Source organism: Candoia aspera, chromosome 5, assembly GCF_035149785.1.
Source record: "Candoia aspera isolate rCanAsp1 chromosome 5, rCanAsp1.hap2, whole genome shotgun sequence".
NCBI classification, from domain to species: Eukaryota; Metazoa; Chordata; class Lepidosauria; order Squamata; family Boidae; genus Candoia; species Candoia aspera.
The window spans coordinates 77,124,846-77,137,926 of record NC_086157.1 but is presented as its reverse complement, the minus strand read 5'-3'; the positions used below and the strand labels follow the sequence as shown (position 1 = coordinate 77,137,926).

The 13,081-nt window shown below is 36.4% G+C and overlaps 1 protein-coding gene across 2 annotated transcripts in view; it reads left to right on the top strand.

The window, feature by feature from the left end:
• EPHA6 (EPH receptor A6) overlaps positions 1-13,081 on the top strand; it is a 406,991-nt gene that overhangs the window by 382,247 nt on the left and 11,663 nt on the right. For both annotated transcript variants that reach the window (XM_063305542.1, XM_063305541.1), the window contains one exon: positions 11,198-11,347. In XM_063305542.1, the coding sequence (XP_063161612.1) occupies positions 11,198-11,347 (150 nt within the window). The remainder of the gene's footprint in view (positions 1-11,197; positions 11,348-13,081) is intronic.

The window sequence follows — 13,081 nt, the reverse complement described above, 5'->3', positions numbered from 1 at the left end:
TCCTGTATTATAATTTATACCCCTATCTGAAAAGTGAGCAATCTTCTGGTGATCAAGGGATGAATTTTCTTCTGGTGTGAAGCAGGTTGGGTAGGGTAGTGATAGATGGGGCTCTGCACACCCATGGATAGGGCTTGAATTTTCTGCTTTTTTATTTTAGTGATATTATTTCTGTTTTTCAATCAATTTTGGAGTGTCTTTTGTATCAACAAAAATTCAACAGCGGAGGGAAGGAGGGAGGGAGACAGCACTATTGGTTGTACTGGTTAAGGTGCTGGACTAGGAGCAGGGAAACTGAGGTTCAAGTCCTCCCTTAGGCACTGAAGCCAGCTGGGTGTTTTAGGACCAGTCACTCTCCTAGACTTAGACTCGGAAGATTAAAAACATCCACCAACCCACACTGGATCAACATTGTAAATTACAACCCATTAACTTTCAGTGATTGATTTAGGCTGATAACAGCAACAACATTGATAACAGTAATAACAATAACAATATAGAGGGCTCTGGGGCTATGCAGAATGCTTAAACGCTCTCCTGAACTACAGGTTGCAAATCCCAAGCTACCAAATATATTTCTGTCTCACTTAAGAAGCACCTTATAGCAGTTTATATCAGTATTTAGAAAGCAAATCCAAAAACAGCAAAGAGCACCACTGAAAAAAACCAGGGTACTCTTAGTGACAGCATCATTTGAAAACATGTTAAAAGCCCTTTTAAAGTCATGTATCTTGCAACTTTTTGTGTACATCAGCAAATACTATTTTGCCAAGCATTTCCACAACTAAGTGAACAAATACATAGAGCAAGCAAAGTTTGCCGGAGATGTTCAGTAGGGAAATTTAAGGCTGAATTTTTCTTATACTTGGTTAATCTGACAGTTTGAGAAGAAACAAAAAGAAACAAAAACTATCTACTGTTAGTGCTTTAAGACATAAAAGGGAAAAGAGACAGAGGACTCTGCAGTCATGACCTGCAATAATTATGTCACGTTCTTGTTCCTGTCAAAAAACAATCTAAGAACAACAGAATGGTTAATCTGACATTAATATCTGGGAAAATTCTAGAACAGGTCATAAAATGGTGTAAGCACTCTGAAAATAATATGCTCATTATGAAAACTCAGCAAGGGTTTTTTTCCAAGTAAGTCTTGCCTGACTAACCTAATTTTTATTGATAAATTGAATTTCTAGGCCACCCAACTGGGTGGCTTAACATCTACAAAAATAAAACCCAGAAGATAGCAAAAGAACAATAATCAACTGTCTTCCCCACCAGCATATTTAAAAAACAGTCAAAGAGCACCCCACACACACCCCATGACCCTAAGCCAAGGCTTGGGGTAAGGTCATGTTTTTAATGCTCTTTTAAAGGCCAGTAAAGCCTACTCTCATTTTTTATCTTTAGTGGATTGTATTAATGTATTTAGTAGATTGTAGGAATGCTGCAGACATAGTATATTTTTATTTCAACAAAGCATTAGGAAGAAACACCCCATGACATTCTGACCTGTATGCTAATCAAGTGTGAGCTGGATTATATGACAATTAAGTAGATACCTAACTGCCTCAAAAATAATACTAAAATTGTTTCTACACTATGGGAATTAATAGATCCAATTTACTCTATGTTGGTCTGACCCATCTCAAGTATTGCATTCACTATACTTTCAGAAGTATTCCAAAAACTGCAATAGGTTTAGCAGTGAGGATGATCATGGCACTAGATAATAAATCCTATGAAGAGAGGTTGAAGGAACTTGGAATTCTCATATCTGAGAAAAGAATGACAGCAGATAGTACTTTTTAATTATTTAAAAGAATAGCACATAAAAGAAAGTTAAAGTAATAAATTAAGCCTTCCAGATGTTTAGACCAAGGGAAGTTATTGAATAATTACTTTGCATTTTCAAGCTTTCTTCTTTCCAAGAAATTGAAGTAACCAAAATGAATAACAAGCTTATGTCTCCAGGTGACCCTGGAGCTCACTAATTGATTTTGGACCAGCCATTATGTCTCAGCCAGCCAACTTCAAACAGTTGCTTTGAGGATAAAATGAGATGTGACTACATGTTTCTTAGGGGAAACACAGGATATAAATGTAATAAATAAAATAATAAATGCCATATCTACAGAAAATCCATAATATGGATATACTGCTCACACTTTATAATGAGTCCTTTATTCTGTATTACCGCTAATATAAGAAAGTGCACAAAATGAGTAACTTCAAGGGTGAGCAACTTGTAAAGCAGGTGTCTGAAAATTGTTGGCTGTTGGTCACATCTGAAATTTAGAGACCATGTCTCAGATGCTCTCCAAAACTGCTGCAGGCAAGAACTTGCCTATTCACAAAATCATGTATTGAAAGAGGTGGCCAGTCATACAGCACTTTATTGATGAACAGGCAAACTGGTAAGGTTGCTCCCTGTCAGTCCAAGTCATATACCCAACAGCAACATTTATAGGCCTAATGGTATTTATGGGCGCCACCTATAGCACAACCCTGGTCTAAATTTCACCCAATGATCTGACAGAAAGTCTGAAATTGGTGCTAGTCTCTGGCCATGTATTTTGGTTTAAAGATGTCCTATGCAAGCCATAGAATGATATAAACAGAGAGCAAAGCTATTGCAAGTCTGGGAGCTTTTATTGATTTGTTTTAAATTCTCCAAGAGAAGCCAAGGCAAAGGTAAGGGCAGGCTGTTAGACAGAGTTCAACAAAGATTGAGGAGAAGAATCTTGCCTTGTAAATCATATCAGTGCCTCAAGACTACCACCCTGAAGAATTTGAACCAAAGCTGGGTTGGCAAAGCTAGTCTGTGGGCCCAAAGCCAGAGGTTTCCACAAAAACTGGTCCAAAAATCAAATTGAAGGTCTGATCACAAGAAACAGGAGGAAGTTGGAAAGAATAATCACAGGATCACAGGTCAGAAAACAGAAGAGTTGTCTCCAACAAAGGGAGGAGCTTGGAGTATGCTGTTACGTAGCCTGAATTCCTAGAGGAATTAATGTTCCCTTATCTTGAGGAATCATGCCAATCTCAGCCTTCTTTAGCAAGAAGCATAGTTTAGAGATCAACACTCTCCAAGCTCAGGCTCTGATTCCTTGCTATCTGAATCAGCAGCCAGCTGTGATGAGTCTCCTTTATTGCTCACTGGTGGCTGATAGCCTGTAGTCTACTCAACTTAGAGCCTATCACAGTATTTCTCAACCTTGGCAACTTGAAGATGTGTAGACTTTAACTCCCAGAATTCCCCAGCCAGCCATGGGGGAATGGTCAACCAGGTTCTCCTTAGATGAGTCCACAACTAAAAGGCAGCACATTATTACTTTTTAAAAATAATTATGTTGTTAAACTTTTCCAGAAGATTCTAGATTTGTTACATCTTTAGCTCTGCCCACTTCTCAGCTGTTTTCTTGTTTAATACCAGTATATCTCAAAATAAAATATTAAAAATTTCAGCTCCATTACTGGGAAAAATTACATATATAATTATATGGGTATGGGTACACAGACATAAACACATGCTGAACAGAAATGTGATGTCTCCCATCTTAGCCCTGTAAGTCTCCATTTCAGGGTTTGTTTGTTTGTTTGTTTGTTTTGTGAAAGTTTGTATGCCTTCAAGTCAGTCTTCACTCCTCACAACTACCTGGACAATTCCATGCAGTTGTCTTGATGTTGTCTGCCATTGCCTTCTTCCTAGGGCTGAGAGGAAATGACTGGCCCAAGCTCACCCAGCTGGTTTCATACCGAAGGCATGACTAGAACTCACAATTTCCCGTTTCTAGTCCAGTGCTTTTACCACTACACTAAACTGGCTCTCATTTCTCATTCTAGTTTGCCCAAAACTAAAATAGCAGTTATTGCTTTTCCAGAGATTAGGGACCTGAAAGTGTCCTTCATGAGTGAAGGGGTGGCAGTTTTGTTTTTTTTTTCCCATATCACTCATTAAACTTATTTCTGTGAACGTCCCTTTTCTTCCCTTTCAAAGTCTAAGATTTGGTAATATTGGTACAATGTCTATTACATTCTTTCCTAAACAAAGTCCTGTGGGTTGGCAGGGCAGTGTTTCATTTTTCTGTTGCTTATTTCTGACAGTTATCCTTAGGCAGTATGCTCGGTTTCCAACTCACAAGGCCTGTAAATATATCTTAAAAGGTCATTTACATACGTGAACCAGCTGTACAATGGAACTAATTGATTGCACTAATCCATAGTTTGTTTCCACAGCAGTTGTTCAATAAATGACAGTAGCCAGTTTTTCATAACTGAGACATTGGCTAGATTTGTACATGTGAACCCAAACCCACATTTTTGGCTAGTGTGATGCCTGAATTCAACCAGTGTATTCTGGCAGCCTACAGTGATAAATTCCTAGGTGAAAAACCAAGAAAAACTCAGGAAGCAACATATGAAAACAGGGTATGCTGTAGCACTATTACAACTAAGTAACTAAGTACCATTGCTGAGATGGTATACAGAAATGTGAAATTTGCATTACCCCAACCTCATTATAAATTTAAGAAATGACGTTCAGCTGCAGCATGGTTTAAGATGAGAAAAACTGCTTTGTCTTAGAAAATCTGCCTATGAGGAAAAGTGACTCTTTTGGTTGATCTGATATATAAGTTGCATATTGGTAATAATATATATTTATTTTAATTTGGTGATAGAGCACATGTAAACAACAGATTTTAATAAATATAATTTTCTTTATAGCAATATTATCAGAAAGAGAAGCACAGCAGGGCTGGAGTTTTTTATTAGTTTCATCAAACACTAGAAATGTTATTTTAGCTGTGCAGAAGCAAATATGTCGTTTTATTATTCATGAACAGATACTGCTTAGCTTCATGCTTTCACTTAGTATACAGTATGTATAAAGGGTAACAGATTTTCTGCATAAAAATATACTTTACAAAAGTAATTAATGAAATTTTCCATTACTGTCCATATAATGGGTTTACAAAAGAAACCATCATCTATGGGAATATTAAAAATGCAATTTTAGCCATTATGAGTATAATAAGAGATTATCCTATACTGCAATGCTTTGGCTGTGCCATCTACAGAAGAGATGTATCTTTATGGACTTCTGTAAATGAATGTTTGCAATTCCCATTTCTGTTGTCTTACTCTACAAGAGAATCATTTTGTATTCAATAAAGTGGGTAACAATTTAGAGCAATGCTATAAAAAAGAAAAAGTAAATTGCTTATTAGGATTTTGAATTAGAGTTTAAGCATATCCTCAAAACTAGGTTAGAAAACCACATATGAAGTAATATAACTGGCAATGGGGAAGAATCTGTGCCTCAAACAAAAGCCTTCACAACAGAGTATTACAAAGCATACCATGAAGTGCCCCATTACTTCGTTATTATATCGTTGGTGTTAATGTGCAGATTTTAGAATTTTGCAAGTAATTAAATGCCGTTAAACTATAAATTTAAAGTCCTTTAGAGCCTCTTGATTTCCATCTCATCATAATTTTTTGACAAGGATATCAAGCAGAGAATTGATTTGGAAGTGGATACTGATGCAACAAGCTTCTTTTTTTAAAAAAAATAAATGTATAAATTATTTAGATTTATACTAAGTAAATAGTACAAATAAATCTAAATAGTTTAAATTAATCTAAATTATAGAATTATAATTTAGATTTTGAGAAGACAGAAGAACTAATATGTACCTAAAACAACTTTAGATCTTGCCAGCTATACAAGATAGATAGATAGATAGATAGATAGATAGATAGATAGATAGATAGATAGATAGATAGATAGATAGATAGATAGATAGATTATTTGGTCAATGACCAGCAACATAAAATTGATAAGAACAATAAACAGCATCAAACTAAATCAAATGAATACAATTATACATAGAAAACTATAAATCAAAACAATTACCATATAATCTCTAAATCCCTAGTAAAATAATAACATATTCGTTTATCTAAACATTAATAGATCTGTTATATTAATACTATATTATTTTGTAAAATGTATATCCTCAAGAAATTTAAAAAAACATTAAAAAATAGCTAATCAAAATATTCATAAAAATAGAAAAATAAGCAGAGATCTCTACTTCTTTAACCAGTTTTGCCTTATTATCATTGAGGCAGCACAAAATTTAGCTACTGCACGTGTGATGGCTGGATTTAAATCCTGAAGAAGATGGTTCTCATAAAAACTATCAGGTCTCCCAGGGAATCTTTCTATTAAGGGGAATATATATATTGATCTTATATCCCTGTAATATTTACAGTGTAAGAAAACATGAAAGATGTTTTCAACCTCCTTAATGCCACATATACAGATTCTTTCTGCTAAGGGAGTTTTATTATGCCTGCCTTGCAGAAGTGCTGATGGAAGGATATTGAGTCTAGCTCTAAAAAGTGCTGTTCTGATCTTAGGAAAGGTTAGGTCTTTCAGATAGCTTGCTGGTGCCCATGTACCCCATCTTACCTGATTTCTACTGTGCAGGGGTATCCTATTAACTTCTGACTGGAATTCCATGTCTCTTATTCTATTAATAATCACCTGCTTGGCTTGATCATAACCTAAGGATTCTAGAAATATTGGGGAAAGCCCATATAGAGCCAACTTATGCTCTATTGCCTGTTTCCAGGGAGAGGAAAAGTTATCAATCAGGACTAGAGTGGTCAAACCAACTGGGAAAAATTAAATTTTCAACCAAAATATTAACATCATCTTCCAAGCCCTAACCTGAATTTGTGGCATTCCTATTTCCACTCTCAGCTGGGCATTTGATGTTCCACCAGGTGAACAGGAATTTTGTTTGTACAATTTCTTGTGACACTTTTTTCAAAAAAATTCCTTCTTGTGCCCCATAAAGAATTTGTGCCAACGTTTTGGCCTCAAAAAATTTTAAGGCTGCAGGGACTAATTGTCCTCCACCTGTGTAAAAAAAAGTGTTTGATAGCATTTGAGGACCTAAGGGCTAATTGCACCGCATAGTTCAAATGTGCATTGCAAGTGCCTTTCGAGTGGAAAATCACTCCCAGATATTTAAATGCATTGACTTGTTCTAGGTTATGCCCTTTAACTCTCCAAGAATATTGAATAGCTCTTTTGGCAAAGACCAGGATTTTTTATTTATCAACATTAAGAACCAATTTATTTTGTATGCAGTAATTTAATGTTGCTGCTATAGCTATTTTCAATCCAATTGGGGTTAATAATGCTATAGCTATTTTCAATCCAATTGAGATAATAATGGCATCATCAGCATAAAGAAGTATTGGTACTTTACATTGTGATAGATTGGGAGGATGAGAATTCAGATTGTGAAGGAGATCAATCAAGGAGTTAATGTATAGATTAAAAAGGGAAGGGGCAAGAATGCATCCCTGGCGTACTCCTTTCTGCACACTTACTGAGCTAGATAAGGTCCCTAGGGGATTACACCTCACTCTTAAAGTAGAATTAGAATATAATTTCTGTATTAAATAGAGGAGGCGTCTATCAATATTTGTATTTTTTAATTTTTCCCAAAGAACACTTCTGGCTATTGAATCAAAGGCCTGTTTAAAATCAAGAAAGGCCACAAAGAGGGAAGATTTCTTTCTTTCTTTCTTTCTTTCTTTCTTTCTTTCTTTCTTTCTTTCTTTCTTTCTTTCTTTATATATATATATATATATATATATATATATATATATATATATGAATAAATACAAGATGATGAAGCACCAGGATATGATCAATTGTTGATCTCCCCTCTCTAAATCCAGCCTGTTCATCTTTAATTATGCCCTCTGACAAAATCCAATATTGTAATTTATTGTTTAGATGCTTAGCATATAACTTGCTAATTACACTCAATAAGCTAACAGGCCTATAATTACAAGGATCATTTTTGTTGCCCTTTTTATAGATTGGAACAATAATCACCATTCCCCAGTCCTTTGGCATATAACCAGTCTGATCTATATATGTGAAGAGAGATGCTAGTAAAGGTACCCACCAACTAGAATTCCTTTTAATTATTTCGGGGAAGACACAGTCAGCACCGGGAGCCTTGTGAACCTTAAGGGATTTGATCAGCCAGGATACCTCTTGTGCTGTAACTGGAGGCCAGTGAGGAATTTTGTCCAGGTTAATCTGACTCTCCTTCATATCACAAGCAGGGTCCGTATACAACCCTCTAAAAAATTCCTCCCATGCATGTGATGGTACTTGATTAGGTGGGGGTGGGAGCGATTTTCCCAAATCTCTAGTGATATGCCAAAAAAGGATGTATCTTTCATCCTGACTGATTGGATTAATTTCTGCCAATTTGACAAGTGAGAGCTACGAGGTTGTTATATTGAACTAAGGAGTCAACAACAGGTGTTACAACCACTGCTGGAAGGTGGCTTGCCTCATGCAAATCCTGTATTGGCTCCTGGGGATCTTGTTCAAAGTTAACATCAGCCAGCTGATCTTGCCTTACCAAGGCTTCATTCAGTGGCAATGGAGACATAATTGCTGTGTCATGCTGCATTCGACTCAGTGGTGTTGAATTGCCCTCCAGTCCCCCGATTTATTGCTAAAGCCTCAATAGAATGTCCTGAAGAGAGTAATGGCTCCTTCTCAGCTACAGGTTCCCCTATTGACCCGAAATGATCTGAACTGCTGTTTTTTGGCGGGTCATAATCACAGTCCCTTGTTCACTGGAGGGAGAGAATTATTATCAGTGTTTGGGGACACGAGGTCTATGAGTGGCTCAGTTGTAGCCATTGTGACCAGCAAGGTTTTCTTCAAATTTTCCAGCTTAAGCAAAATGTTATCTTGTTCTTTTCTTGGTAAAGAGCTGAAAGCATTAATGAGGCTAGCTTCAGTTGAATCGCAAACGTCTTCATCAGGCAGGGCAGGCTGACTCCCACACTCATGCTCTCTCAAGGCTGAAGGAAGGGCGGCAGCCTTGGGAGCTGTCATGTCGCCAAATAAAGATTTAACCTTTTCGTCGCAAAAGACTCTGATAGGAAAAAATTGAAACAAAGCTAAATACGACCTCATCTTAAATAGCATCAAAGGGATGGTAGGCTGCTTGAAAGACAAGAAGATCAGCTTCCGATTTGGAACATTCGGGAGCCATTCTACAGCACACAAATCTATCTGCCCCTGTTGGCAATGAAGAAGCTGACCCAGGGAAGTTACAATTGCTCTCCTAGTATTCCAACATCCAGCATTATGTCTATTCATGGAGATAACAAGAGCAATCTGTTGTGTTTGCAGTAGACAATTTAATTTAGCAGGAAATGCTTTGTTTATTTCCAAAGAGTCTTTGTTGTGTGTAATTTCCCCACTCTTTGCCTTATCAGAAGTTAAAGCGCTGTTCTTTAGGAGCTGCGGCTTTTTATCTAATTGTTTAACTTTTCCTTTAGCTGCTTGTTCTTTATCAGCTCACTTGCCTTGGGTGTGAGGCTTAGCCACATCTGTTTCATGAGCTTTTATAGAAGGTTTAAATTCATACTTTTCCACAAAAGCCCCAATATCTCCTTTCAACATATCCAGCTCATGTTTTATGTCTGAGAGCTGTTCGAATATTGAGATAACAGTTTGCGCCATGAGCAAGCATTGCTTTGCCATGAAGTCCTTTGAGTTTTCCCATGGAAGTCTCTCCATATTCTGACTTTGTTTTTTATTTTTAGTATTAGACTTAATTTCGGATGCCCTGCGACAGATATTTGGGCTAAGTACTTGGAATGACGACGCATGAGGGGAGCCCATACCAAAGTCCTGGTTCTCATTTAGCTCTTCCCTAACAGGGATAGCTCTAATAATTGTTGATTCTCCAGCTCTGTTTGAAGATCCCATTCCAGTATTTCAAATTTGTTGGAGGTGGGAGGGGTGTTTATTTTACTTACGTTTCCCTTTCATGCAAAGCAATCTTCAGTTCTTGGTTGTTTAGCAAGCTTCAGTGGAGGAAGGGAATTTGGGCTAACACCATTTCTTTTCTTTTGTTTACTCATGTCGATCAGTCCCGCATAAAATCCTTTAAATGAGCGTTTATCTTCAAAGTCGTCTTATCCAAACAAAGTTACTAAAATTAAAATAAGTCTAAAACTACTAAAAAGAGAAAAAAGAAAAAAGTATACTAAAAATACTAAAAATAATTTAATCTATTTTAGAGTGGCAGGAGCTGCAAAAAACATGTGCTATCAGGCTGATGACTCTAGCTCCTCCCCTGCCAGCTATACAAGTAATAAAGCTTGTCTCTTCATTTAGCTTGTGCCCATAATAATTTTTTCTCAGTTTGATTTTTTCTCATTATGATCAGGTATGTAATCTGTGCCATGTTCTTGTGAGATCATATGACTAGCCACTTTTTTGTTCCACTTCTACTAAACTGGAAGAATGGTGAAGGTTAATGGAATAAAACATAAACACATACAAAAGTATTCTTTAAATTAAATTGAAAGAGAAAATCACAGAATATTCATTTACTGTAACAGAATCATCACCAGCAAACATATTACACCATAATCTTTACTGGACCAGAGCACATCTGGACAGCTATCTGGATTTGGATCCAAAAAGCTTATACCATAATGAAAACATTAATCTTTAAGATAACGAAAAATGCTGTTATTATTTTTATTAATGTAATGTGCTATTGGCAGGTTTTGTTGTACGACCAATTACATGAAAGCTAGCAGATTATATTGTGCTAATAACATTTGCAGTCCTCATTTAGCAACATGATTTATAAGCAGAAACACTTTAGACTTGGATTTAACCATTGTGCATAGCTCAGAACAATGTTTCCAGAACCATAAGACAGTTGTGTTAGGAAAATAATACTACAAAATACAGATGATCCACAACGCCTTTTGCATAAATCTATAGAACAAACATCACTTGCCATATACTTGAGTATAAACTTGCAAAAAACCCCAATAACAATGATACTTTATTCATGATCTAAGTGAAGACAATAATTTACCACCTATTCAGTCTGTATATGGCCAAGAATAGTGCCTTAAAGAACTAAGATGCATTTAGTTTTCAATTATGATACTACAGAAGCAATGTTATGTTAACACACGAATTATAAGGGAACATTTCTGTTTCTGTCAGCAATTATGTGTTTCATTTATTTTAACATGTTTGTAAGATTATTCAGTGGAGACCATACATGTTAGATTTAAATACTGAGAATTTTTCAATATATATTTTCAGGGTGGAAAAATTCCAATAAGATGGACTGCTCCTGAAGCTATAGCCTACAGGAAATTTTCTTCTGCAAGCGATGCCTGGAGTTATGGAATTGTCATGTGGGAAGTGATGTCATATGGAGAAAGACCATATTGGGAGATGTCTAATCAGGATGTAAGTTTTTCCTGGTTATCACAGGCTATTGTTTTCAGAATGCATTTACTCCTTTGCTTACTGGGAAAAAAAAGTCATTTAGTATATATTTATTAATATATTTATTTATTTATTATTCACATTTCTATTACTGCCCATCTCCCCCCAAAAGGGGGACTCTGGGAGGTTTACAATAAAATTCTCCTTAAAACCTCAACTTCATAAAATCCCCGAATCAACACCGACAATACTAAAATAATAAATAAATATAAATATGGAATCCAACTTAGAATAATCCTGTCATTGTCTTTTTTATTTTTTAATAGTAATTTTATTAAAGATTACAATTGCAATAACTTCATCATTGTCAATGGACCTAAACAGTCACATTTTTTATCATGCTACTGTGTGCTGGACTATGACTATTATTTGTAACTATGCAACATTATAGGGCTCTTTTTAGCTGCATTGAAATGTAGCACTTTTTAAAAAATAGAAGCTATATTGAAAATAGAAGCAATATAATCCAATATCACATTGCCTTTGCTAATCTGCTTTTTTTAAAATTGCATTATAGTTACTGTTGTACATGCTCATGCTCTTTTTAATATTAACATTGGTTCAGAATATGATCTGTGTTCATTTCCTAGAGGGCTACAGATATGCTAAATATTGATTTTGGCATATCTGGAAGCAACTTTTAAAATAATTTTTGGCAAAATCTAAGATACGGTGTTACACACACAAGCTCCCAGGTTCAGCTTATAGTCAATCACTCACAGACTCACAGCCTGTTGAGGCACGTGGATCTTGTCAGCCCCCCCCCCCCCTGCTTTCTACCTGGGTTTTCCAGATAGGTGCAGTTTGAACAGACAAGGCGCACTGCCCTGGTCAACAGCTGGGAAGTAATTAGGGACACAAATAACTTCCAACCAAACACTGAGGCACAACAGGTTCTTTGAAATACACGGAGACCCAGTAAATTTAAAGCAACAGCAAGACTTTACTGGTTGCAAGATACACATGCTCATCCACACTTACCCACATCCAACTAAGTTGCCAGGCACTAGCTAGAGGGACAGAAGCTGCCAAGTCTGGATCCAAAGACAACTCAAGGAGTGGGCAGGCTTTGGGACCCCTTTTATCCCCAAAAGTAGCTGTAGATGGGATTGGGGGGGGGGGTCTCCATGTGCTCAGGCCCAACTTCCTTTGTCTGGTTCAGGTGACATTTTTCCTTTGTCTCCTTAAAGACTTGCTTCCTTCTTATCTACCTCCCTGAAGGGATCTCTTAGACAAGATTATTCCTGGCTTTTGTCCTCTCTGCCTACATGCCTGCTTCATCTTTAGTTATGGCAGCTTCAGCCTAGTCTCAGAACGAACAGTATATTAAATCAGATCCTACAGTCTATATTGTAACCACTGGTTTTGTAACACAGGAAAAAAAAAGAACATTATTTTACCAGTTTAAACTTTCCACAATACGGTACCTTCCACAGTTATTCCTAAAACTAAACCACAAGCCATCCATTGATTTCTAACTAGCTGTTTCAGAATATGATTTCTTCAAAACCAATGTAGGTGTGATGTGAGCCAATGCTGTAGTATGTGATTCTTTTTAGCAAACTTCTGGGGAATTCCTGCTAAGAAATTGCTGAAATTTTAAAATTCTGTCATTCCAAAGTTATGAAGTTCCTCCCTCTTCTATTAATCCTCTGCAAAGAACGAGATACAATGTCAACATCTTGGCATTCTTGA